Source organism: Motacilla alba, chromosome 10 (assembly GCF_015832195.1).
Source record: "Motacilla alba alba isolate MOTALB_02 chromosome 10, Motacilla_alba_V1.0_pri, whole genome shotgun sequence".
NCBI lineage: Eukaryota > Metazoa > Chordata > Aves > Passeriformes > Motacillidae > Motacilla > Motacilla alba.
The window spans coordinates 1,853,944-1,880,863 of record NC_052025.1 but is presented as its reverse complement, the minus strand read 5'-3'; the positions used below and the strand labels follow the sequence as shown (position 1 = coordinate 1,880,863).

The window sequence follows — 26,920 nt, the reverse complement described above, 5'->3', positions numbered from 1 at the left end:
GCCGGTCCCTTCACCTGGACACGACAGGGGTCTCGCCGCCGGTTCCTCCACCGGGACGGACAGGGGTGTCACCGCCGGTCCCCTCAGCGACGCGGGCCGGGGTCTCGCCGCTCCTACGAGATGAGGAAGGGGAAGCGTTCCCACCCAGCTTGTCCCTGTCCTCCCTTCAAGCAAACGAAGCAGTGGCCGAGTAACGCAGCCCCGTCTGCCTCAACAGCAGAACTCGATTAATTAACCACGACCTGATTTTGAAGGCTGCTCTGTCCTCACAGCTGACACAAGGAGCTGCAAAGCCATTTCCTAATTTCACGTACATCTACCAGTGCTGTTCTGGAAAATTACACATAATCAGTACATAGGACACACGTGGTTGCCTTTTCATGTGTTTTATTGGTTCAGAGCACAAGTGTGAGGGTTACAAAGTCATTGCAGTTTGGGTGAGGAAGCTCAGAAGAAGCATTTGGCAGCATTAAGACAGGGATGGAAGTTGTTCAGCCTTGTTGAAGAAATTCTGTCCTTCATCTACAATACAGACCAGAGCTAGCTAGCTCCTATGTTGCCTGGAGGGGAAAAAAAAGGGGAAAAAAAAAAAAAAGGAAAAAAAGTAAGTAAAAATAGCAGTACAGATTTGCAAACAGCATAAAAATAAATGAAACATTCACCTTTTCTTAAAAAAAAAAAGTAATATAATTTTCACTTCACTTGTAGTGAGTTGAGTAAGTGAAGTCTGCACTTTTCCACTGTATACAAAAATAAGTCTGTGGGTGAGGCAGCACTGAGAGGACACAGGGAAGGGCAGCAGCCCTGGGCCCTGCCAGCTCCTGTCCCAAAGGAAGTGTCTCAGGAGCATCATCCCTTCGTGCTGCTCTAGAAAGGTGTTAAACCAGGGCAGAAAGGTCAGCGAGCACAATGGCAGCATTTCCCTGAGAAACCAAAACCTGTCTGGAAGCAAGCGCAGGGATCTGAGAGCCCAGTACCAGCACGGGGCCCTGGGACACGGCGCTGTGTCACGGACACGCCTCGGGACGGGCGGCAGGGGCAGGAGAGGGCTCAACTGCAGTAAGGCACCTCAGCCACCTACGCCAGGAAAATATTTAAGATTAACTACGGTGAAATTCTCAAGACTTAGTGGATGTTCACACAGTTCTTGGTCACTCTGGAGGCAGTACAGTATATTCACTAGTGCAGTTTAAGTTACACACACTTGCCATAATTCATTAAACCTGTTAATTCCTCAGATGGGGATAATGCTCATATCCTGCTCATAACTTACAACTTTATTTCACAAATTGAACTAACAATAAGTACCAATTATGCGCTCAGAACTCGTGCAGCTTTTCTGCACACCAGCAGCTTCTTGCTGATGTGCTCTGCTGAAGACAGTAAAAACTTTTTGAAGCAACTACAACACACACAAGAGCACAACTTTTCAGTATGTTTTGCATTCCATGCCATGCCCTTTCTTTAAATCTCCAGATGGTGGGATAAAAGCTTCATTTATGTATCTCATCTCTTGAAGATTAGAATCTTTCTAAAGAAAAATTATTATGAAATCTTTTTATATTGATGACTTTGGTATAGCTCAAGAATTCTTAAGAGACACTGGTTGACCAAGTTGGGAAAAGAATAATTTATGAAAAAGGCAATTTACCACATTATAAAAAGTGGATCCATTCTACATGTGTACCAACAACTTGCCTCTGATCTACAAGTGGGCAGTATTTGTATCATAATTGCTAGTCTGCCACCAAAACCAGATCCAGACAGAAGCTGTAATAAATCACCATGTAGTGTAGGTATGTCCGCTACTTCCTTTCAACAAATGCAGAATGAAAATGTACTTAAAATGTCACTAACTACTGTGAAGACTTAAGGACTGCTGAGCATCTAAACCCAATTCAGATCTAGGGCATATGTAAGATAATGCTTAAACAGCTGCTCCTAAAGCAGCAAATTTGTCTGCTAGAAATCTGAAAACAGTCACAACAAAGCAAACCAGAATCAAGAAATAGTAAGGTACAACAAGGATGGAACCCTAGCTTTGTGTTGCTAAGGGTGGAGACAATCTCTCCTTTCAGCTAAACACAGTTGATGAGGGGAACACACAGAAAACACACTTTAGAAGCTGTCATCCCTGAGTTTCCCACTTACTACTTAGGATGTTAACTTGCTTTTGTCTCGGGTAGATAAAACCCTTCTTTCCTTAGGTTTGCTAATTTTTCTACCAGTTGCGAGCTACTGCCAAATCACAATAATTTGGAAGGCAGAAACTATTGCTAATATAACAGCGAACAAGTATTTGCCAAATCCTTCAGTTTGGGATTTGCTCCTCAGTTGAAGGACACTGGACAAGCAGTATTTGCTATATTGATGCAATATTTGTGCTCCAGGTTATTTTAGAGTCATACCTTTCAAATAATGCCAATTTAAAACATTAACAAAAAAAGAGAGAATGTTAACAGCTTAAGTTACTAGATAATTCTTAATCAATTTGGAAATTGTGTCTCATGTTACCTTTACAGGCATTGCTCAGAAGTTACTTTGAAAGGGCATTTCATGACACTAAATGTCTGGAAAAACGGTTTCCTAGGAAACTGAAGGTCATCAAACTAATATACTTAGATTTAAGCAATCACTACAGAAATAAAGTATTTTTCTGGACAACTCTAAAGAACAGTGAAGTTTAGGAACAAGCAAAGACAGACAAAAACCCTTGTGGTTCACCACTAGTTAAACTAAGCTTTACAGATACAACCCAGCAGGACACCTTTCCACAACAATCGTATCAAAAGTGGAGTGGAAATGCCAACTGCATAAAAACTACATGGAATATTTCATACAAAATACTCCAAAATGCTTTTCATTATGTAACTTTTATTTGAGACACACATTGTAAAAAAGTTCACATGAAATAATAAAACTATTGGACTATGAAGGTTTTCTTAGGAGCTGGGTTTGTTTTTTTTTATCTATATACATCAATACACATTTAATGATTAGGTTTACAAGTTAACCACATGACAAGTTCACTTTTATCTGCAGGAGCTTTTCACATTACACCTTTATACCAGAGGTAAAATGTGCTTAAACACACACAGCAGAACACTTCTATTTCAAAATTAAGCATTTTCTTAAGGACTATACTTTTTATTCTGAATTTAGTAGCTATATAGCATTAAAATAATGGTAATTGAAGTTTTATTTGCAAAAATGTTCGTAAGGCCATAGGAATGCACTGAAATAGTTAAATTCATCAGAAACAAGAAAAATCAATGTAAATCCTGCTTTTTTGGAAGAAAGAAATACAAGTTTTATTGATAAGAGTGAGAATGGTATAAGCAGCTCAATGAACAGAGGAGAAAAAAGACCTATTATTACCTACAGGCCAATCCTTAGCAAGTTTAACATTGCAAAAGTTCTGTTACATTAACAGGTAACCCAACAACAGATGCATTTTCACAAATAACACATTTCTGCCTTTTACATATTATTGATGGACTTTTAAATCATTATGCTTTCACAATATTTTAATGTGATATGTACATTCAAGACTTCTTTATTCAGTTGTGAAAATGATCCATGTAATTCTCTTGACTTCGGCAGACTAGTATGAGAAAGTCACAATGGGAAATATTTTCTGTAAAAAGAACTACAGGTCTGAAAAGTCAATCAGGATTTTTGAGACTGTCCCCCAAAGAGAAAAGTGAGCTGCAGTAAGTTTCATGAGTGGTTTAAGCTTTAGCAATATTAGAACTCCCAGATAAGTCAATAACACATTCTATATACACTCAACAAAAAATTCTTGTGCATGTTTTGCTGAGCACAGACTGAAAGCTAAAATTGCAAAGCACTGAGACCAGTTTGTTTTTCATTTGGCTTTTTTTTTTAAGACCATTTAGAAAAACATAGGTCACGATATAGTGCACAGGCATGGGGCTGAGGGAAAGTTCTCCTAAAACTCCAAAGCATAAGCAGCATTTTTATTTTATTGAAATCCACCAAAAAATGTCTGCTTTCCTGAAAGGTTAATGGCAATTTCTGGAAGAAAACAGAAATACATTTGCTGCTAAGTGAATCATAAGTATATGACTTTCATTCTAATGGGCATTAGAGTACTAACTAGTTGACTGAGGTATAGTTAAGAGTCCTTCAAAACTTAAGATTATATAGTCTTGAGCAAAGTAACCACAGAGACTGCACAAAACAATCATAGTGATATTAGAAAAGCCTGTAATACCCAGCATCTTATGCCTAGGCAGAACATACCATTATCATCACCCGCTTGTCTAGAGGAAACCAGAGCTAAAATATCCCAGTAAAACATACAGCTGATTTGCATGCTAAGATACAGCACATTTCCCACGTCTGACAGGGCAGACTACACAGAAAGGTCTCTACTGACCAAAAGTTAGCACACTGATAAAGTGCAGCCACTCAGCCATTTAATACTGCTGGAGAAGTGGGGTGGGGGCAAAGACATAAAGAAAGAAATCTGCATTTTACCTTATCCATAAGATCACATGAAATTAGAATTCTTCAGTTTCAGCAGATGACAACAAAATTGCATTAAATTCTTCTACAAATAGAAAAAGATGAACTGTACACGAACAATAAGCAAAGGGAAATATTTACTGCAGTACTTTCTCATGCATAAAGTGAATTTCCTATGGTCTTACCTCACATTTATGTACAGTTTAGCACAGCTAATGTAAGAAAATAGCAAGTTCTTTTCTCCCTCCCACCCTCCCCCATACAGAGCAGATACCCCAATTCGCTGCTGCTTCAAGAAGCACTTCATAGACTCTGCTACTTACAGGCTCTTTCAAAGGGAAGTTCATGGAGACTAATATTGAATGAACATTTAACCACACAGTGAAGACAGGAAAAACAATACAAAGCATTCTGTAAACAGTGCCAAACACAGAACATGTCAGTTTTGGTTTGCAGACAACCCCTGAGATAAAAATCAAAGTATTACGACACCAAGTAAGTCAGAGGTAAATTACTGAAAATAAACAACATTCATAATTGGTGTCACAACACTTTCTGTATAGAAGCACTTTTTTTAACCATACAGAAAACATAACTGCTTTAGCCTGTCCAAGAAAAACATCAAGGGTAGACAACAGAGCAGTTAGGGTTGCTTTGTTTTTTCACTAAACCTTGTTGCCATGAAGGTTTCTCTGTTCTAGTGCAGCAACAGCAGTTTATGAGATCCACCATCTAGTTACAAGAACTACTTCTATTAAACTACGTGTGGGGACAGGCTGATAACCACCTGAAACTTCATGGAACCAGCTACTAAGGATAAAACCTTTAAAATCAAAAGCTTTACATCTAATGCTATTGGCCTGTTCGCTTTCAAACTATTTCAAACAGACCCAGAGATGACAAATTCAGTACCTGACACAACAAAATGGTTCTCTGTGGTAACAACTAACTCACTGTTTACAACTCCAGACAACGAAGTGAAGCAAAAGCATGTCAGACATTTCCTTTGCCAATGACAGAACACGCCCATCCCCTAACAGCAAGCACGCTGGACACAAACTTGTAGTTAAAGCTTACAATGGTCCACGTTTGGCACACCAACAGAACTAAAGCACCTGTTTTAATTGCTCATTGAGGAAAATTTTCAGAAGACAATAAAAAAGTAGTAGAACAAAGACTAGGTTATACAATGCTCAGTTGAGTAAAAAAAGGCAACTATGTTTCACCTCTGCTTCTAACAGTCTAAGGTCACTGTACCAGTTTTTGATGAAAAAACAACTGCTTGAGCAGACCAAAGACACACATTCAGCATTAACTGCAGAACTAGGAGTACATCACAGCCCTAATGAGAGGCTTCCTTAGAGCCAATGCTTACAGACATTAACAAACTATCCTTAGAATTAAGAGTAGAAATGGAAGTCACCTTTAGAAGCAGTCATTTCTGAACAAGTGAATCCACAAAGAGGTTACTCAAAACTCATGCATTCAGCTTCCACAAGCCACTTAAGTGATAGTGATGAGGCCAATTTGTGGTGATGATTTCAAATCCAGAGTGTGCTTCCTCATCAGAAACAAAAAAAGGAGCAGACAGTCTGAGCTAACAAGGGAAGTTCAGTGAGGAAAGACACTGTGTTTATTCAAATAACTGAAAGGTGCATCTGTGAATCAGACAGTGACTGGCAATTCAGAACACAACTTTGCTAAGTCTGGTAAAGAAAGAAAAGCATACTACATTCAGAATAGAAGCCACAGCTTCTGCATAAACAGATTTGTGCATCTAAGAGACAAAATCTGTACAAATTTGTTAAATGCCAATTGTTACAGTAATTCTCATCACTAGAGCAACAACATCCATACTGCATGGCCACGAGTATACAGCATAGAAAATAATGGAAATGAGACTTAATTTTTCCCCTGGCTCTTCTGCTTGAAAACAAATTTGTTTAAAAAGAGAAAAAAAACTGTGCACAAATCTGTTAAGAATCTTACTTACAAGTCAAACTGTGCAAATACAAATGTAAGATTGTGCTGTAACAGGCAGTAAGAGGCCAATATGGATGTGCAAAGTTAAAAGAAACATAGCAGCTTTTGCAACAGGCAATAAAACAGAAAGTAAAAAAGGAAAACAAGTTAAATCTTGCATTTGTGTCTCCACTTCATAGCTTCCATATCTGAGAAAGAAGAGCCTGACAGGTCAATAGGCTTAGTGAGCAAAATCCACTTGGTATTTGTGTATCGCAGTCTACGTTCAATGGAGCTCTCAGCAGCAGCTTGGTGGTATTATTTCTGAGGCTTTGTGACCCTGTGCTTTCAAAGAAGCAGAAAAGGTTCTAAGTGTGCTGCAGTCTTATCATTAGGAGTTCATCAAAGTAGCGTGCATCGAAAGAAGCTGCTCTTCTTAGATCGATTTTCTGTAATTTTTACTGGCCCACCTGCCCCCGATGAACTGCTGTCATTCTGAAAGAGAAAAGGGTGTCAACATCATCAAATGCAGAAAATAGCATCTCTAGCTTGCCTAGTCTCCCTTCCCACTTCCTCTGCTTGCAAAGCAATAACCAGAGCAGAGATCTGATGCAACACAAACTCCTCAGTTATCCAGACTTTGTTAATCACTTGGCAAAAAAATAAACACTTATATAACAATCCAGATCTCAAGAACTAGCTGGAAAAGGGACTACATAATAAAACACAGATCACACTATTGCATTTTAGAACAACACATCAGTTTCCGGCTGCCCAGTGTTAATGTTCATGCAAAATAATGAATAGTTATGCACTGGTATGCAATAGTGTGATAAATCACTTTTGCTCAAATTTTATCTAGTAACTAATGTAATCCCCAGGAGATTTTGGTAGGGCTACTACTCAGTATTATGATAGCTGTCCTCTCACTGTATCTAGTTTGTATGCTAATTGGAAATACAAACCATTTTTCTGTTGAGCTTTGTCATAATGTCTCGTGCAAGTGTGAAAAACGCCTGGTGAGGAGGGGAAATAAAGAGAAAACAAACAAGAGTTAGTCACAAGACACATTGAGGACATGATAAACTTGGACTAGCCAGACACATTAACAATACAGTATTCTGTACGCCACTAGAAGCACTTTGAGTTGCAAGACACTCTATGTACAACATCTGTATATTTAAAACTTCAGCAAATGTGCCTTAGAAGAAAAAACTATTTCTTTTTAGCCTCCATCTTGACAACCTTTGAAGCAAATGAACAGACCTCCCCATTGCATTCCTATAGGGGGAGAAAGAAAAATCAGCTGAAGACAAGGCTGCATTTACTAATCCTGTTTTAATTTCCCCCTCCAAATGGAACTGTGCATCATAATTAGGAACCCAGAGAGGTTGGAGAAAGGCAAGCCGGGGAATTCACGTAATTCATAAGGTTAGCTTGCTTTCTGTCCTCCAAAAGCTTTGCTCTGGACTATCTATAAGGCTATTTGAGCTTCCAGTATCTCAATTAAAGACAAAAACCCATGAATAATTACTCTGGCAAATCTCAGCATCCCAGATTTTAATGTATGAAGGAGCAAAGAAACTTCTGTAGCAGGAAAGCTCTGCAATTCTCCAGGAGCAGGAAAAAGCAGGACTTTAGGCTGTCTGGAGACCCTAACAATCAAAGGACAGTTCCAGAATGTAAGAAGTATAAACACTTCCCCTCTCATTGTGTTTGGCATATAGCCAAAGACAGGCACTCATTTAATGTAAATAAATCACAACAAATAAATTAATGCACTTCTGATTCCAAGAATACCACAATTGTGTAATTCCCTGCAAGCAAAGTATTTGGTGGAAAGTAAACCAAATCATTAGATTGCCAAATGCCTACACCAGCTGCATTTTTTAATGCTTTCTTCACCATTCATGTGACAATTTTAAAAAATATTCAGAGAGCCAAACATTTTGGAGTAAGCACAAACTACTGTTGTGCATTTCATGCTGTGCAAGGGTTAAAATGAAACTGCCATGTCATGACAGAGCAAGTCATCCCTCCAGAGGAACTCAGGTCTCCCCTCTGGTACTGACTCCTCATGGTCCCACTTCCAGAGTCTGCGCTAAGAATCACAAGGACACTGAAAACCAGGTCAAGCTAGTCCAGGTGCAGCATGATGCAGATCAGTCCATTCTAACTCTATCCTGTAAAACAATCACCCCACAATCAGAAAAATAAAGCCATGCCTGGCTGGCACAACACCCCTCCTGTTATTTTAAAAAAACAATGTCTTCAGTTTCTAGTTAACTTGTCAGATACATGAGCTGAATTAAGTAGGTGTTTGCAGGACTTTTAAAGAAAAAAAATCCCATAGAAAGACTTTTAAACTATTAGGTATAAGGACAACACAATTCTATAATGTTGGATGAATAAATCTTAATTTAAATGGGCTTTGATAGAGTTATTTTTTTGTCCACACTTCTTATACAGCTCAGATCCTCCCCCACCCTCCCTGAGATGACATGAGTGATTTATAGTGAGATAGACTGGACTTGGGCCACTCTTCCTTCCCACTCTATTTCCTTAAGCTCTCACAGAGATCTTGTGGGTTTAGCACGAAATTTATTTGCAGGAAAACAGATTATAAATCTATAAATAGCATTGTGAGTCTTCTTCCTCCTCTAACACGAGCTTCTGACCTGGTGTTCAGGTTAACACACAAATTTTCAGCCTCATCTGCACAGCACATATTTATCAGTAACCTGAAGGCTCTGTGACACAGTACCATGTTATCCTGAAAGTAAAGAATCCCATTTCCTGCACAAGGCTCTGTTCTAAAATTAAACCTATTCCTTGTCCAAAAGGACTTGAAGTTTAAGTAGCAAGGCACAGACATCAAAGGCAACTGTTTGCTACTGTAATAGTGGACCACTCTGTTAACACCCATGTTTAAAACAATTCCAGGCACTACCAGAAAACCAGAAACAGCTGGATTGTAGCAGTAGACCCAGGAGTACAGTGAGGACTTCAGGTCCCAGCTCAGGTGAGAAAGCCCAGCAGATCATGGAGCATACCCCCACAGAAGTAATTCGGGAAACACCCAAGTGTAGCACCCATCTCTTACCTCTTCCACATTTATGCTGGATTTTGCACTTGTCTCCAAAAATTTGATTCCGTAATCAATTGCTAACTGGAAGAGAGGATAAAGTTTTTCAGTGGTTTTGAAGTCCCTTTGTAAAAGTAATGTTTCACACAGGTTCACAATAGGTTCATAACAGAATAGATGCTGCATGCTACAACAAACTATAAAAACCAAACCAACCAAGTTTCACTTCTAATTTCTCTTGCAAGAACATTCAAGACAACTAGACAAAGTATTAGAATTCATCATACCCTCACATAAAGTCAAAATAAAACAAAAAAAAAGACATTAATTTCTCACCAAAACACTTATTTAGGCTCTAAAAGAACATCAAGGTAGACTCTTTCTTGATATGGATTGTGGAGCACAAAACTACAATGCAACCATCCCATAAGCTGTGTTACCAACAGCAAAACTACTTCAGCTATACATGAGAGAGTTTGTAGCATCCTTCCTCACTTGTTGGTTCTGTAGAACAACTAATTAATTACTTAAGCTTTAGTAACAGCACTTATAACTAGAGTAAGGAACCACCTTGAATGAATTGAGTACAACGTGGTCAAACTATACAGGAAACTTTATATTGAGATCTAGAATATCTCATGCTATAGCAAAGGTCAACATTCTTTACAAGGTCTTGCCCTCAAGACAGCAGCACCATTCAGTTTATTCAAACCTGAAGACAGTTAAGTGCTATTTAAAAACAAAAGAACGCCAAACCTGGCATCCTATACATATAAAAGTTTCTGAAACAAGAGATTTGAGACCCATTCTCTCTCACATGCCTAAAACATATCAAACACCCAGAAGCTAAAATCCTACAAGAAGTAGGCTTCTCATCAGGGCGAGTTACCAAATCTTACCTTCTCCCCTTTTTCTTTTGAGACTTGTCTTTTTTCATTCATATCACATTTGTTACCCAAGATCATTCTTTCTACATCTGAAGAAGCATGCTGGAAGAAGAAAAAGTAACCTCTCAGGAACAAAGTACATCATTGTTGAAAAGAAACTTGTGTGTCAAACTCCTCCACAACGGACTATTTTATTTTAGAGAAATTATCTAATGTGAAGGCATTACTGAGAGAGGCTGGCTCTTGAAACAAGCAATTAAAATATTAAAATATTAAAACAGGCTGGAATAAATACTCCTAGATCACATTTTCCCATGTACTGTAATAGATCAGATGTGTGCCATGAGCTCTGTGGCAGGTCACACACACGCACAGGCATTTGGCTATTCTGGAAATGTAACAGTAGGCACTTTACTCCTAAGTGGTGCAGGGCCATATACGCTGGCTACTGCAATGGAAATGAGTAATTACTTGATTTTTATTTGTCCCAGGGAAATCATAAGATGGGATGAAGCACTTACCTCTTCTATGTTTCTTATCCAATTTTTTATGTTGTCAAAAGACTTTTCATTTGTGATGTCATACACCAGCATAATTCCCTAAATAAAGTTAGGAAAATCTAGTTAGATGAGCTAGTGCAATTGGCTGACTTTTGATGCATGCTGTAGTTTTAATTATAGTTCAAAAAAAAATTCAACACTGGATTATAGGTGAGTAAGTATTTTCTCCAGGCATTATGCCATGGCTTGGAATTTACCCAAAATATTACTATTTAACATTTTTTTGCCACTGTTAGAGGTCAAACACACCACCTATACAAAGCTTTTGATTATTAGCCTACAGTCAAGGCAAGTTCAGAAATTCTACTACAGCAGCCACCAGGACTCTCTGGTTAAAGTCACATTCAGATGCAGCAGCTTTAAGCAGTCCAGGATATCAAACCTGCAAGCTCCAATCTGCTGGGGCCAGCAGAAACTTTCACCCCTAGGGCTCCCCCAGGAGCTTCAGCTCCTCCCAGCAGTTCTGTACATACACTGGCATGGATCTCAGCAAAGCATGGGAAACCACAGAGCCACTGCACTAAGGACAGACTGCAAGGTCCACCTCCATTTCCTAGGGCCTTTCCAATCATGCCCCATAGGACAAATAGAAGTCCTTGGCCACAGACTGGGGAGAAGACCAGGTCACTGCTGAAGCCTTGTTAAGCACTGGAGAGCTCTAATACAGTGCTACAACCATTATTATTTCTCCCTGTGGTCTGTAACAGTGGAGTTATTTGGACCCACAGCCTATGAATGTCACAGGTCTGTTCATACAAAGCAGAAAGGACCCAAACCAGCAGCACAGGGAGTGACCACCAAGTCAAAATTAAAGATGTCCCAACATAAAATACCTGAAATCATAGCATTAAGAGCCATTACAAGCATTGCACCACAAGGGTGCAGGCTTTAAGTCAATTATTTGACTTCAAGTCACTCTCAATGGAGGAAAACATAACAGCTGGTGTTGCAGGTGATTGTATTTCTAGCCCAGACTTTGCATTCTCTGCTAGCTGAAGGAAAAGCAATTCAGTGAAATACACTTTTAATATTAAAATAATTCATTATCCATTTTTGAAACACTTCAAGTGTTTAAAGGGGTTGACTGCATTTTAAAAAAACCCCAAACCTCTCTGATTAAAGCATGGTCACTTACTTTATTAAAATCTGCAGAAATTTTAAATATATTAAAAAAGACAATAGGGCTGGAAGTTTCATCACAAAAACAAGCCTAGACTGAGCACCAGCACATTAAAAAAAGGAAAAACAAAGAGTAAACCCCCAACCAAACCACAAACTTCATTCCCCACATCTCAACCCACAATTATCCAGTCCTCCATTGGAAGACTTACAGGACACAAACCTAGGAGCAGCAAACCAGTTCCACTAGTTGTGTTTAGGTTTTTTGAAGTGTGAGCACTCACCATGGCTCCTCGGTAGTAAGCTGTTGTGATTGTGCGGAATCTCTCCTGGCCTGCTGTATCCCTACAAGTCAGTGAAAAAAAGGATTTGTTTTACACTCATCTGTACTTAGAGATGTCTTATTAAAGAGAGTAACAATGTATTGATACTTGTTCATTAGGAAAAACACACCTTTGGCTGTTTGCACAAGTTTCTCCAGCCCTCAGGAGTTTCCTCACTCCCAAGCTACCCTCCTCACATCAGCAGGTAGAGCAGCACCAGAAACACGGCACAAAACCACTCCAGTTTTCATGCAAGCAATAAAACTCAGCACTACACAGCCTGCCCTCCAGGAATTAAAAATAAAAAGCTCTGATGGATCCAAGTCCGGTCTTAAACAGAAGTTAAACCACACAGCAATAAAATATTTTGGGATAGTGCACTGCCACATCCAGTATGCTGCTACGGCCAGCCACCACAGCTCAGTGTGCTGGTGTTCTGTCCTGGGTGACCTGAAAGCAGCACTTGTCTGGGAGCGACCCAGCAGACCCAAGTGTTTGGATATATTATATATTTGGTGATTCCAGTCACACCTCAGGAGAGCTGAACCCCAAAGGCCTGACAAAACCCAGCTTTTTTTAACCAATATTACAGACAGAACATTTTTATCAGCCACTTGTGGCACTGCAGCCCCTTAGTCACAAGGAGTCTGGCTCAGGAGACTCAGTTTCTACTAAGCCACCATGCAAGGAATTATCACTCACCTGAGCCTTGGTAAGTACAACCAGGTACCAAAGTACCAGAGGAGATTACCTTTTATTGGCTTGCATATTTTACCTTACAGCTACTGAGTTAATATTTCTCCTCCACACGGAAAAGCTGAAGGCACATTTAAGAGGACAGCTTTTGATAAACTAGGAAATTGCTGTAATGCTTGCATGTGAGCAGGCTATTTCTAGTGCTGCTGAAGCAGAACCACTCCAAGGGCAAGCCTGGAGAAAGCATAAACCTTATGAACAGTCAATTAATAAAAGATACGAACCTTCTGGTACACTGAAGCTCAAAAGCTCTGAAGTATTCTTTCTCAAACTGAAATCAAGTTATTGAAAACCTGAATTACTTTGGAATACTTACCAGATTTGTAGCTTGATTTTCTTTCCATCTAATTCTATTGTTCTGATTTTAAAGTCGATTCCTGCCAGAGAAAGAGATACTCCTAAGTTTTGCAGTTGATGAAAAGGAAATGTCCCGTTTCCTTTTGGCAATTCGGTAAGAGCAAACTTAGTCAAAAGAATCATTCTGAAGCTGCCATTTCTTTCACACACTTGGAAGTGCTGAGAATGCACAAAGGTTTCGGCTGCATCTGACATGGCTAGGATAAATTATTCTGCACAATGGAAGCAGGCCAAACTCAGACTCGGTACTAGTTAGTCAAGATCATTAGAGGAAGACTTGATCTCCAAATCCTTCCATTTCACACCACTAAGGTCACTGGTACGAATGCGTATTTCTCCTGAACATCTGACTAGTCCCTGCAGTTTAAGTCAATTCCCTGGTACCTCTGGCTCAGAGTCAGAAATCCATCCTGTGACCCCTCAGTTCCTTTTCAGAGCCAGCATCTACTTTTGAAACTGATGTTTGATGCAATCTAATGCGACATCACAGTAAATGGTAATACAACTCAGGAGATATAACACTTCTTTTTCAAGAATGTTCATTTGGGAACAATTAAGATTTTCTAGGAAGCTCCAAAAATCATCAAGAAAATACTTCTCTCCTCCTCTCCTTTATACTTCCACATGGTACCCATCAGTTCTCAGACTGATTTTGAAAATAATTTTCAGATTTTAAGCCATAGGTTTTTAAAAAAAGATTGAAAAAATAAATTCAGAAGGGCTTAATAATTATTGTCTTTTTAAGGTTTAGAGGGGTGAAATGGATTTCAAAACAGACTAGCCCCTTAATCCTAACTACTTTAACTTTTGGATCTCTAAATCTGTATTACAACACAGGTCAAATTGAGACTGCTCAAGCCTCACTACTACATGACTGCCAGATTTTTCCATCTTGTGACAGTATCCCCCAGATTAACTGGTTTGGAAACAAATGGCCCACTTTTTCTTCACTGCATCTTAAGTAGTTACTTGATACTTAGTTGTAGTTTGTAAAAGATGAGTTAAGTTAGAAAAAAATTAAATAAACTTTCTTAAAATGTAATTTAATTTACAATTATCAAAAGTATCTTAATTGGAAAAATGCTGTTTGTAATTAAGAATTCATCCACCCACTAAACAGGAAGCTATGGGAGTTTTTACCATACCACAGCAGAAACTGAATATGAAATATCGATGTTCATTAGTTATTTGAATTTCATTCTTCTCACATGGAATATTACTATTTTATTATACTGAAAAAAACAATTTTCAGCCACTTAATGTGCCACGGATACGTAACTCAGCTCATTAGTTAGACAACAGATTATGAGCAAAAATATCACAGCAGCACTTAAACAGCCCAAAAAATTAATTGCATTAATTTTAAATGCTATGATTACTAGTACAATTGCAATTTCACAAGATTCACTGGTAGGAAAAAGATACTTTCATTAATTCACACTCTTCTAAAAATGACATGAGAATTATATGCACTTTCAAAAAATCCCTATCCTATGTAACATAAGTTTGGCAAGTATTTCCATTTTACATAGCAGAAGATATCGCTCCCTTGTTGTAAAGATTTTTCTCCTAACTAGGTGCAATCACACATGCTGAAATCACAGATAATTGTATTCAGGTCTGAAAACAAATAACCTTTGTCCTGAATAGATTTGGTTGTGGCCTCAAAGGTTATAAAGCACAAATATGGATTTCTCTGGAAGGAGCATTTTATCGTGGCAACAGCAAATTAAATCAGTTCTAAAAGTTCATTTGTGTCTAGGCCTGAAGCTTTGGGAACAACTACCAGGAAAACTAGATTCAGAAAGAGAATTCTGCCTGCTCTGCGAACGGCTGGAGCTGAGACACAGCAGCGAGTGATCCTGCAGGGGTGGCTTTCTGAGAAGGACTCCTGAGTGCAGCACAAGCTTCCCATGTGCACCAATCCAGCCCTTGCACAGACTGGTTTCTCGTGGTTACTCATTTCCCTTGCAGCACTGAAATGATTTATACAACCACTCCTTTGCTGACTTCTAAAAGTCAGGACCTGCACAAAAAATATCTTCTCAGAACTTAAGATTTCTAGTATGAACTTCACCCAAATTCTCGAATATTCATTTCAAAGCTAAAAGAAGAACATAAAAGGAAAGGCTGTAAGTACCTCTGCAACTGTAACCTTTTGGAGGTTAAAATGAACTAGAAACTGATGCTTCTTTTGCTTTTTCACTTCAGTATGAGGAAGTGGTGAGCTACACACATTCAGAGCAAGCCTGGTGACATGTGCTGCCACTTCCGTCCAAGTGCTCTTGTATGGCAAAGCACAAACCACGATCTGGTTACAGCTACATCGAAATTACACCATGGAAAACACTCCAACAACTAGAGCATTTCAACACTAACTCCTGACAAAAGATTTCCATTGTTAATCCATTCTTCTTTTGCTTTGTCATACACTGGGCTACAAAAGTTTGAAAAGTTACTTAGGCCAAATAAAGAGGAGTCAGTGAATAAAGGTTTGATTGTTTGATTGCAAAGCATCACATACCTTGCAGTTTTAAAATGCAACATGAAATGCTGTTCTTCCAGTAGGGAGAAAAAGCCCAGAAACATCTGGATGTCCATCTGAAGTTAATTTTTAGAAGCTTTTAGAAAACACAGACCCAGATTAATGCTTAAGAGTGCAAATGCTAACAGGATAATTCACTGCTAAAGTGGAATTGTCACAGGAAAGTCTGACACACTAGCATGACAGTAAATATTAGATCAGAGCCATACAGAAGCATTTGTTGCAGGAATCACAGACCTGCGTTCTGCAAGGATAGAACCCAGAATGTGCAATCTGAACTGCACATTAGTTAGGGCTGTAATTGCTTGCATTTCCCCTGCAGCATGGGGTAAAAGCAGCTGAGGGCTTATTGTTCTTCAAAATCCTTTCCAGATCCTTGCTAAGTACAGGCCAGGGGTGCATCCTCTCTCCTTACTTTACTGAGGGGTATATGCTTCCGTAGCTTCCAACAAAACCCTGTCTAGCAGCACACTGGGCAGCATCCTTAGTGCCACACGAAGGCTCTCACAGAAAACCCTGGCAGCTGTATGCTGCTGTGCCTACCTTGCATTGCTCTGCACAGCTGATAAAATTCAGGGCACGCCTGGTCAGCGACACACAGCCAAATGCCACAGGCCACGGGGACTGGCCTCACCTGGCCTCTTTTGGTTTAAGCCAAGAAGTCATGTCCATCTCACATCCCAAAGCTCTTCTGCCATTCCCTCTTCCCCTACCCCACTTCCCAGCTATGCTTCTTCTTATTCCAGCCCACCTGGGCAGATTTTACCCATAATTAGGCTGCCACGCAATAACTCTAAATAGAGACACTGTGAAATATTAGAAAGAGCTCACAACACTACAATAGCAAACACCCAGGACTGCCCAGCAGCACGCAGGGAGCAGTTCCTTTTCCAGCTCTAGCACCAGCGGTTTCCTACCATGAACCTCAACAAACCAGCCTGACGCAATTCTGCAATTCTTACAGGAATGTAAGGACAAGCTGAGCAGGGAGGCTGAAAAAGTTCATTTTGTTACTTTAGTTTTTAAAACAGTAGCTTACTCTCAGGGCATCACTGTTACTCTTTTGTTCTCCCCTCACCCTGATTTTAACCCTGTAGCCATCAGAGACAATATCTCATGTTTTTCATGCTACAGTATCTGTTCCAGCTAGGACTCCACTACAACTTTTCCCTACATAGCACCACTGCCTGGACAGATTGTCTTGTTTGTTCTTTTCAACAAAATTGCTGTTGCAGAAAATGCTACAGCACAAAGAAAGCAAAGAAACCAAACCAAAGTATTCTGGTTGGAGCCAGTAAGCTGTTCCAACTGTACCAGGAAATAATTCCTGATGGTAAAGGTTTCTTGGGACTTCAGTCTGCTCAGCAAAATGCTTCTGGAAGGGTTATGTTCCTGAATGTTTTCTACGAGCAGCAAAATGCAGACACAAAATAAACTTATACAAATTAGTGTTAAAAAACGAAACTGAAACAAAAAATCCTGCCACTTGCAGGCAAATATTAGAATTCTTAACCTTTGCCTTTATTACCCAATTCACCACTATTTTATATTAATTTTTCATGTGGGTCAACACCAGTTTGCAGCAGCAGGACCTCATGTGTGGTGCTGTAGCAAGAAATCAGACAGGAAATCAGCACCATTCAGGACGTAAATAAACATCAGTCTCTGATAGCATACACTAGCCTGTCTATCTACCCCAGCAGAGTATTGCTCCATCTCTGACAAATCAATGCTTTAAGTATTCAATGTAATAGCATTTTCATTTGCTTACCTTTTGGTTTTATTTAATATGTAAGCCAAAGACATTTTAAGAAGTCAGTGAACACAAAAATTGGCAAAGATGCTGTGAAAAAAATGAATACCAGATGAGCTTGCTAGAAAAATCTTATATTAGTCCCATCTATCAAAGAACATAAAAGATGCACCACAGTTTATTAAAACAAAAAGGGAACTGTTTTGCATGACCTGCATATAATAAAAGCCTCACCCTCTTAAAGAAACTGTCTTCCTATATTGTCTAAATCTTACTTTTCTCCTTTGAAGTAAGAATGGAAGAATGAAATAGAAATAAAACTTTTTTTTTTTTATATGGGATTCCACAATAAACAGAACTTTGTGGCACTTACCACCACTGGACATAGACCACAATAAAAGGGATGGGGGAAGGTGTCAAAGTACAAAGTCTTGTTACCCTTTTGAGCAAATCAGCATGGGAAAAACTGGAATTTATGCATCAAATTTCAAGCTAGGCTTGATCCAGCTTCACAGCATTGGTCCTTTCTAGGCTATCTGGTTTATACATGAGGTCGTGGGGTTTTGATTTTTTTCAATGGGCTGAGCTGGGAAAAGAGAACTCCTTAGGAATTCTTTACTGCAGGACATGTAAGAGTCTTTAAATACACAAAAAGAAAAGCAAACGCTTTTTGCAGTCACTTGGGTTAAGTGAATGAAAAACAACTTTGAACCAAGCAAGCAGATCTGTAACTTACCTTCAAAAAAAAAAAAAAAAAGAAGCAAGAAGACAAGAAGAGGCACATAACTGAAAATCAGAAAATCAATATGCTTCACCCTCACTTTGTTGAATCCTGGGAGAGAATTACTCAGAAGATACTTCTCCCTCTCCCCCCGAGGCACAGCAGCTCCTTCAGCATCACTGCTGCCAGGGCATCTCCATCCTGCTCTGAGGGGCTGGGAGCACTGGGGGCCCTGTCACACACCTGTGCCACACCAGGTGACACCCAGCAGGTACCAGCACTGATCACACACCAGCTGGGTGAGGAGGACACACCTGAACAGAGCACTGGGGGCCCTGTCACACACCTGCCACCACCAGGTGACACCCAGCAGGTACCAGCACTGATCACACACCAGCTGGGCGAGGAGGACACACCTGAACAGAGCTCAGGAGTTTCATCACCTTCCATGGACAGATCAGGACTCCAGAAACTTTTTCTTTTCATATCTATCCAACAGCTAAAGGACATGAATTTATTCCCACAGATTTTCCCCACAAGCTTACCCAGAGATTACTCCTTTTTTTTGTTGTTCTCAGCAGGAGCTATTGCAGGGTTTGGATTAAATACACAATTATTTTTTAATGTGGTTTTCAAGAGAATATTTTCTTGCGCTACATCAGTATACTGTCCCAATCTACAAAAGCAGATAAATGAAGCTTCAGAAATTTGCTTTTAAATTAATCCTCCTAGAATAATTATTGTAAAAATAAAAAATGAGAAAGCAGGAGTTAGGATCACTGTAAAAGGCAGGGTAGAGAACCCTTGCAACATACCAGTGTGTCATACAGCCTCATACAAAAGAACAAAGTCTAACCATTTTGAACTTGAACGTTTAGCTTTAGTCCCTATTAACATCTGCAAAGAATTTTCAGATGATCTCAGCAACGTCTTGTATCAGTATGTAAATTAAAGAGGAAGTAGTCTTTTATTGCACCCATTGAAAAATACAGCAGACTAACATGAAACACCACGCCAGGGTAAAGGTCAACATTTTTTCAAAGGCTGTAAACCAAATTATTTTGGAATTAAACACAAGTGCAACCACTTCTAGTTACTCTTTCACAACTTAAAGGCACAAAGTGAATTGCATTCTTTCTGGGCAGCCCACGAGAGCCCACAACACACTGGTAACCTCGAGTGGGCTGAATAGGCTCCTTCAGGTTAACTGGCCTTTCTTCATCTAACTCTTCACCCCCACCAGAACCCAAACCCAGTGTGGCACACGACGAGGCACGGAGCAGTGCCTTGCCTTGGAAGCTATTAATACAGAAAGGCTCTGAAAGTTTAGACACTGGGAAAACAAATATATACAAATGGCTGAAAGAGGTAAGGCAATAAAGAACGGGGATGCCATGTGCATGTGTTTCCTGCTCCTGAGCCCTTGAGACTTATGAGCAAGACCAGCTCAGTGCTCAGGGTGGCAGCGAACTGCCACTTCCTGCAGCACGTGTCCCCTCAGCTATGGCACAACCGCCACCCTAAGCTTCCTTTCTGAAGATAAGCCACTTTCTACTTAAAAGAGAACAAGGGATTCAGAATACGATTTATAACCAACAGAATTAGACCAACATTTGAAACATCCAGGTTTTTCACAGCTCAACAGCCCACAGGGTGATCTGACTACCACACTAAGATCTGAATCCAGGGCTCTTCAGCCACTTGCTCACACCAGCACTCCTGTGAGTTCTGCCACCACAACTGTGCACTGCAGTGCTTCAGTGTGGACACTGCAACGTCCTGAACACCACAATTCTCTTCTCAGTGTCTTGAATTCAACTTGCAGATTGCTTTGAGCAACTTCTTAAATGCATGATTTTAAACACCAAAAATACTCAATATAAAATTCAAGACTACAAAACAACATACCACTAGCAACTTAATACAACTTAGCATGAGTATGTGAGTGAAATTATCAACTGTCACAAGAGCCCAACTTTAAAAGGGCTGAGTCCCTGCAGAATGTATTTTAGAGTTTACAATCTAGATACCATGAAAGTGCACGGAAATTAACTTATGGTCTACCTCTCATTCTATTTTGAATGTAAGAAAAGCTACACTTGGTGGTAACTCAGTTTCATCTAAAACAAATTTTAAATAGATTTAAATTGTAGTATTGATACAGACAGCAAAGTTTGTTTATTTAAAGGATTATTAATAGACTGCCTGTCTCTAAGAGGAATGTATTAACTTAGTTCCTTAGAGAACATATTCCTTTCAAGCCAACATGCAACTGGAGAGCAGCAAACGTGAAAACTGACCAACAGACTCGAAGTGAGGCTATGGTTTCACAGCTGAAACCAGGCGTCACAACCAAATCCTTTCCTCCTTCGAGCTCGCTCATCCGTGTGAGTTCCATAACTCAGCTTACCACCACCTGTAGCAACAGCTGATGGCACAGCCTGAGAGCACAGGTACTCCCAGCCAGATCTCTCCTCTGTGAGTGGCAGAGCACACTGCTGAACCAGGCATCAAACTGAAGCCCTAGCTAGCAGAGAGCCAGAGGTAGCCCTCAGACAGCTGGCCAGCAGCTCCAGTGTGGATCCTAGAGCAGTATCAGCCAGCCAGCTGCGTGGCAGGGCAGGAACTGCTCTGCAGGTCACACTCCAGCTAGGGCTGGGAATGGAGAGAAATACTGCAGTGACCTCCCAGGGACCCAAGCCCACTCTCACTCAGCTTGTGAGGCAGCTGTGGGAGACTTGCACATCCCTCATCTGCTTTGAAGCTCTTCTTTCCCTCAAGTCCACAGGATGTGCAGTTTGCAGCTTTCTATAACATGAAAAAAAATCTCTGCCACATGCTCTAACAGGTAAGAACACCAGATTTCCCCATCTTGAAGGTGGCTTATGAATACAAAAATTTGATTCCTCTTCCTGAAGTCCAGTTCTTAATACAAGACGACATGTGACTGATCCTTATCAAAAGCATAAATTAATAGGTAAAACAACAACAAAAAAAAAAGCATAAAAAATCCCTGACCCCAAAGTGGAACTCCCAAGAACAGGAAAAAAAATTATCCCGAATCTCTTGCCTGTAAATTATCTATGTTTGTAGGTGTAGAAAACACAAAAAATTATGTCTTTAACCAAAATAACTCTAACTGAATATTGCTGTCAGGAAAAAGACAAAAAGAATTATTTTGTCCAAAGTTAGCATCTTAAGAATCCAAAAGGTTGAGAAAATGGCTTATTAAAGAAGTCTCATGCATTCAATACTGCCTTGCTACCACGATTTAAATTTCATTTTTTATTCAGCTGTGACAACAAGAAGAGGCCAAAAAGACTAGGATTGGTTTTGTTCCCTAATTTCTGGTCCTGGTCCATCTGTACGTCTGGCCAGTGAGAAATGGAGATGCCTCTTCTTCTTTAAAAAGCCTCTTAAAAGTTTCAGGGGTCTACATGAACTGGTTGTTCAGAGTGAGGAAATAAAGATTTTGGGGGGCCAAGACATTGTTTGCTTAAAACAGAAGAGGTGCTACATGGAAAGTGAGCACACCAAGTGTCCCAGGATCCACAAAGCAAAGCAAGAACTGGCAAGTCCATGACTACTTACAGATAAGATGCCCTCACACAGTTCAAACAATGCACTTTGTACCTTCTGTTCCAGCCCTGCCTGTGACTGGCACCACATACAAACCCATCAGCTGCAGATTTAACACAGGTATGGGAAACACCACGGGAACACTCGGTATGGACAGGGGTATGCTACACCTTGTATGCTACAGCCCAACAACTCATACTGCCAAACACTTCCTTGATAAGTTTAGGGGTGCTACAAAAGCATCGGAGATAAAAACTAGTTAAATTGGATAATGTTAGAGCAGGTGTAAATTACAGATGACCAATGTAAAGACAGAAGCGATGAAATTTTTGGAAGTTTCATAGGAATGCACAAACACTCTGCTCACTTTAGATGGCACAGACCTGCTTACACTGGAAGAAACAGTACAGAGGACAAAAAAAAAGCACATGGCTTGGCTCTTGGCTTTAACTGGCATTCTGTCCAAAAGGATCCAAGAGCAAAATGTCTCATCCAGCAATCTTTGTTAAAATAAATAACCTAATATAGGAATTTCAGTTAGAGTCTGAAATACAGTTGTGTTAGAAGCAAGTGTACAAAGTACCTAGTAAGACAGCAAAATCAGGCCAAAAAATCAAAGCAAAATGTTTAAAGTTAATGAAGTTAGTGTTACAGACAGCACTCTCAGCAGCCCCAAAACATCATTTTCATCAGAGGCTTTTTTAAACCCATGTTTTAACATGGGGTTAAGTAAGCATGGGGTGGTTTTGGTTTGTCATTTGCTGGTTCATTTGGGAAGTTAAGGACATGAGAGAAGAAGGGCTGCTTTAATTTCTTACATGAAGGACAAAATAGGCCTTGTTTTGAAAGGTTTTTACTACCTACACTAACAGGCACAGCCACCTAATTTACTAAGAAAGGTCACACTTTTCTTTCCTGCACACAGCTGTTTTCTTCTCCTACATCATGCAAGGTTCTTTTAATGAATTAACTTTAATTCATTCTTTAATTTCTTCATTTGCTTTTCCTGCTTAGCATGTTCTAAGTACTCCTTTCTACATCATTTCTGCTAAGCCAGAAAAATTCTCCCAGGCAGTTACTCTGTTTCTTTTTCTTCCATTCCATGCCTGGGTTGACACACATACAACATCTTTAATCCCAGCAGAAGTCACATCATACAGACAAGATATTTTGACACAGTAAAGGAAAGCTATTCCTCTCTGTCAGGTGGAAGGAAGGAGGATTTGGTTGGGAGGGGAAGCAGTGTATGTATTCCCTTGCTGACAGACACTTCAGCTTTGCCCAATTTCTTATACTCAGCCTGGTTTTCCCAATCTCCAGATGTGGAGCCAGACCCCTACTAGTGACCAGCCTGCTTGACATGCTTTTTGATGTTGCCATACATATGAGAGGATGCCATGGACATTCAGCATCAAGGTTTTATTCCCTCTGGTGTCCAAAGCAGAAGAGTCTACACAATGGCAGCAAAATTAACACGTCTTAAACTTGGTCAACTGTTTGTTCTCTAGAATAGAAGCCTTCTGACACATGCAGTACTTTACTTGCCTTTAACTACGTACAATCTAATCAAAAGTGTCATAGCTTACACTTACCAGGAAAGTTTACTATAAACCACAAGATTAAACTGATATTAGATGCAATTACTGGTCAAAAACCATCTAAAAGGCACTAAATTGCAACCCACTGCAACCTCTGTTGGGACAGGAAGTCACTGACCTAGGTTTTGAGTTGCAAGTCTGGTAACTAAAAGACTCTGGGTCAAGTTTTGGGTCCCAGAGTAAAAGAAAGAAAGCTCAAGAGAGGGTCCAAAGGAGGGCCAAGTGGATGGTGAAGTGTCTGGAGGGGAAGCCTTATGGGGAACAGCTGAGGGCACTTGGTCTGTTCAGCCAGGAGTTGAACTCTTAGATCTTTCTGCGTTCGTTCCAACTCAGGATATCCTGAGTCTGTGATCCCAACTCTGTACAAAAGCCTGACACAGCCCAACTTTATTGATGCTACTATTAGTCCTACTTTATCCATGTTAGCAAAGCATCAGAGCTATTTTATATATCTAGTCAGCCTGATGACTTGACACTTAAGCTACCATAACATCCAATTAAAGATAAAAAGCAATATCCTTTGAATTAAAACCATGTAACTTCTACCACAAAACATGAAATAAACCATCATTACAAACACTGCATGTGTTATTCTTCTTATTATTATGAATGTTAGTTAATTTCTGAAGTAAGACAGTCTAAGATGTATTTCCACTAAAAGGATGCATTTCTACTACAGAAGGACTAGGAAATCCATCCTAAAAAGTACATTAAAAATTCCCAAACAAAAGCTGTGTCTTCAATACCTCTCTCACAGCCTGTATCCATCAACCAAGACATTTGTTCCTACCCTTATTCAAAGTTAGTCTGTGTTCTTAACTTTGCATTCAAACCAAGTCACAAAGGCAGCTCGAAACTGCCCCCCTGTCACTCAAATAACCAGTAACACATAACCAAGACAGACCTCCATCTGCCAATTAGGAATAGGCATCAACACTCAGACATCTGTCACACTGTTTCAGAGTAAAACACGCAACACAAAAGCTGCAGCAGCATTTCTAATGAAAGCCAAACAATCTCCACTCCATTGTTGGCTCGTTGCAGAATACAGTAAGGTAATACAACCTCACCAGCAGACAAAAATCAAAGTTAAGATGTCCTTTGCTACCAGCTAGGTGTTAGTATCAAATTTAAAGTTACAAGACACACAAACTTCAATGCTTTTAACCTGCAATACCTTCAGCTACAACTTCCTGTTCAATACCAGGACAGCATCTTGCTGACCACCCACCACTGACCTTGAAAACAGAATTGTTCTTCCACTTTCGTATTTAACTCCACAAAAGTGTTTCCCCTATTCCATGTAAACCCTGTCCTAAAGAGATACCCAAACCCCAGAAGCCCTGAACACACACTTCCACCCTGTAGATCCGTGGAACTGTGCCACCTGAGTGTGAGTGCACTCACCTCAGTCACTCCAAAGTCCAGATGACAATCAGTTTGTAGTAATGACCATTAATAAAGTACTCCTGACAATGCTTCCCTGATGCTTCCCTGCCCTCCCTTCCCTGCTCATCTATCATTGATGTGTTTTCTTCTACAGCTCCGACCATCTGGAGAAGCCCAAAAGAAATTGATTGACTAAGGACAGGAAGCGCTGCAGCTTAATGGGAGCGTGGGTAACAAAAACCCAAACCCCAAGAAAGCAACAATCAGTCCATGTCCATCATCCAAATAAGTAACCGTGAAGAAGAGTAGAAATATTCAATGAGGTGTGATTTGACTTCAATACGCGAAAACAATTTCCATGACACATTACAGACATGGAAATTTCACTGCAAAAGGGAAGCTGGTAATTTTGCCTGACAAAGGATTTTCATCGAAGTGTTCAAAGGTCAGCATACATGTGCTTGCCTGCCAGAGTAGTGTCCTATTTTGGAAGATGTAGACTAAGGAAAAGTTACTTCTGTAAAATCAACAAATGGTTTCAACTCTCAGATACAGTACTATCTTGTGAGCAACTTCCTGCCAAATGCTGATATAATCCTGGATTAAAAAAATAAATACGACAAATTTTGTTTCTGTCAGCAAGGCTTTGTACTCAATCAGAAATGCTATCAGCTACAAAGATTCGACTTTACTCTCATAGAAACCAGCTGATACAAAAAAGCTGAAAGGAATGCAAAAAATAAACCTTATTATTTCAAATGATAAACCAAATCCAGTTTTACCAGACAGCACTACTTAAACAGCAAATTAGATACTTAGAAACAGCTAAATTAATGCTTCTGATTCTTGTGTATCGCACTGAAACTATTAGCAAAATGCACATGAGATATTCCAAGATAAGCTTTGCTTTAGGAGTTGTTAAATATGAAAATGAGCTGACTCAACTGCATTTTACTTTCCATGTAATGTGCAAAAGCAGAAGTTTCCACCCAGAAAGCAAACTAAACTACACAACCTTACATAACACACTCCCATTGTAAAAAAAAAGTTTTATCCCATGTTCACAGTGAAAAGCTGATCCTCACTAGGGCCCACAGCAGCATTATGCCTTGCCAGCACTTTCAGGAAGCCTAACAGAGCTACAGAGCCCTGTATAAAACATTAAAAGGTGCTGAAGGACAAGGACCTGTCGTGTCTGAAGTTGCTTACGGCCAATCTGTGCTTTTACAGAGTGAAAATACATCGCTTGGAATAATCCAAAGGTCACTGGCTCAATTCTCATCATGGGTAGCAAAATCTGCTGAAGGTATTATGCCAGGTAGTGAAGACAAAGGAAGGCTCTTGCACCAACAGTCACCCAAAAACAGAATAAAAGAAGTCTGATGAATTATGAATACATATGCATTGCACTTGTATCACACTTCTTATGCAACTGTTGGCCACAGGACAGCAGGCTGGAAGTCCCTGCTGTCTGAACCAGTCCAACGTTGATTATGGTTACCAGCACGACCAAAGTCTCGAGGAGAAAAGTCAAAGGAGCATTTCCTAACCTCCAAGCAATCCACATGGATGCTGCAGCCTTAGAGGCACATTTTGCATGACAGCAAAACAGAAGGGGATCTGTGAAGTATAACACAAATACACCATGCACAATGACAAAGTAACTACAATTCATTACTGACTTATTTCTATAATCTGAGCATTGAGGAGAAGCAAAGCAATTATTCTATAATAAAACAGTATTTCCATATCTCCCTCCCACTTAATTTTTTTCCTTTTGGAAAGTGTTTCTATT

The 26,920-nt window shown here is 39.8% G+C and overlaps 1 protein-coding gene across 6 annotated transcripts in view; it reads right to left on the bottom strand.

Annotated features, from left to right (window-relative positions):
- Positions 1–370: 370 nt before the first annotated feature.
- Positions 371–26,920, bottom strand: part of RAB8B (RAB8B, member RAS oncogene family) — a 29,498-nt gene continuing 2,948 nt past the window's right edge. The window contains exons 2-10 of one of the 6 annotated variants that reach the window (XM_038146723.1): positions 13,500–13,560; positions 12,389–12,449; positions 10,947–11,024; positions 10,438–10,527; positions 9,557–9,622; positions 7,419–7,469; positions 6,924–6,948; positions 4,504–4,576; positions 371–560 (exon numbers count right to left, since the gene is read on the bottom strand). In XM_038146723.1, the coding sequence (XP_038002651.1) occupies positions 4,527–4,576; positions 6,924–6,948; positions 7,419–7,469; positions 9,557–9,622; positions 10,438–10,527; positions 10,947–11,024; positions 12,389–12,449; positions 13,500–13,560 (482 nt within the window). In that variant the 3' untranslated portion in view covers positions 371–560; positions 4,504–4,526. Of the gene's footprint in view, positions 561–2,854; positions 6,949–7,418; positions 7,470–9,556; positions 9,623–10,437; positions 10,528–10,946; positions 11,025–12,388; positions 12,450–13,499; positions 13,561–26,920 lie in introns of those variants that run through there. The other 5 variants (XM_038146725.1, XM_038146724.1, XR_005258102.1 and 2 more) reach the window with 5 other exon arrangements.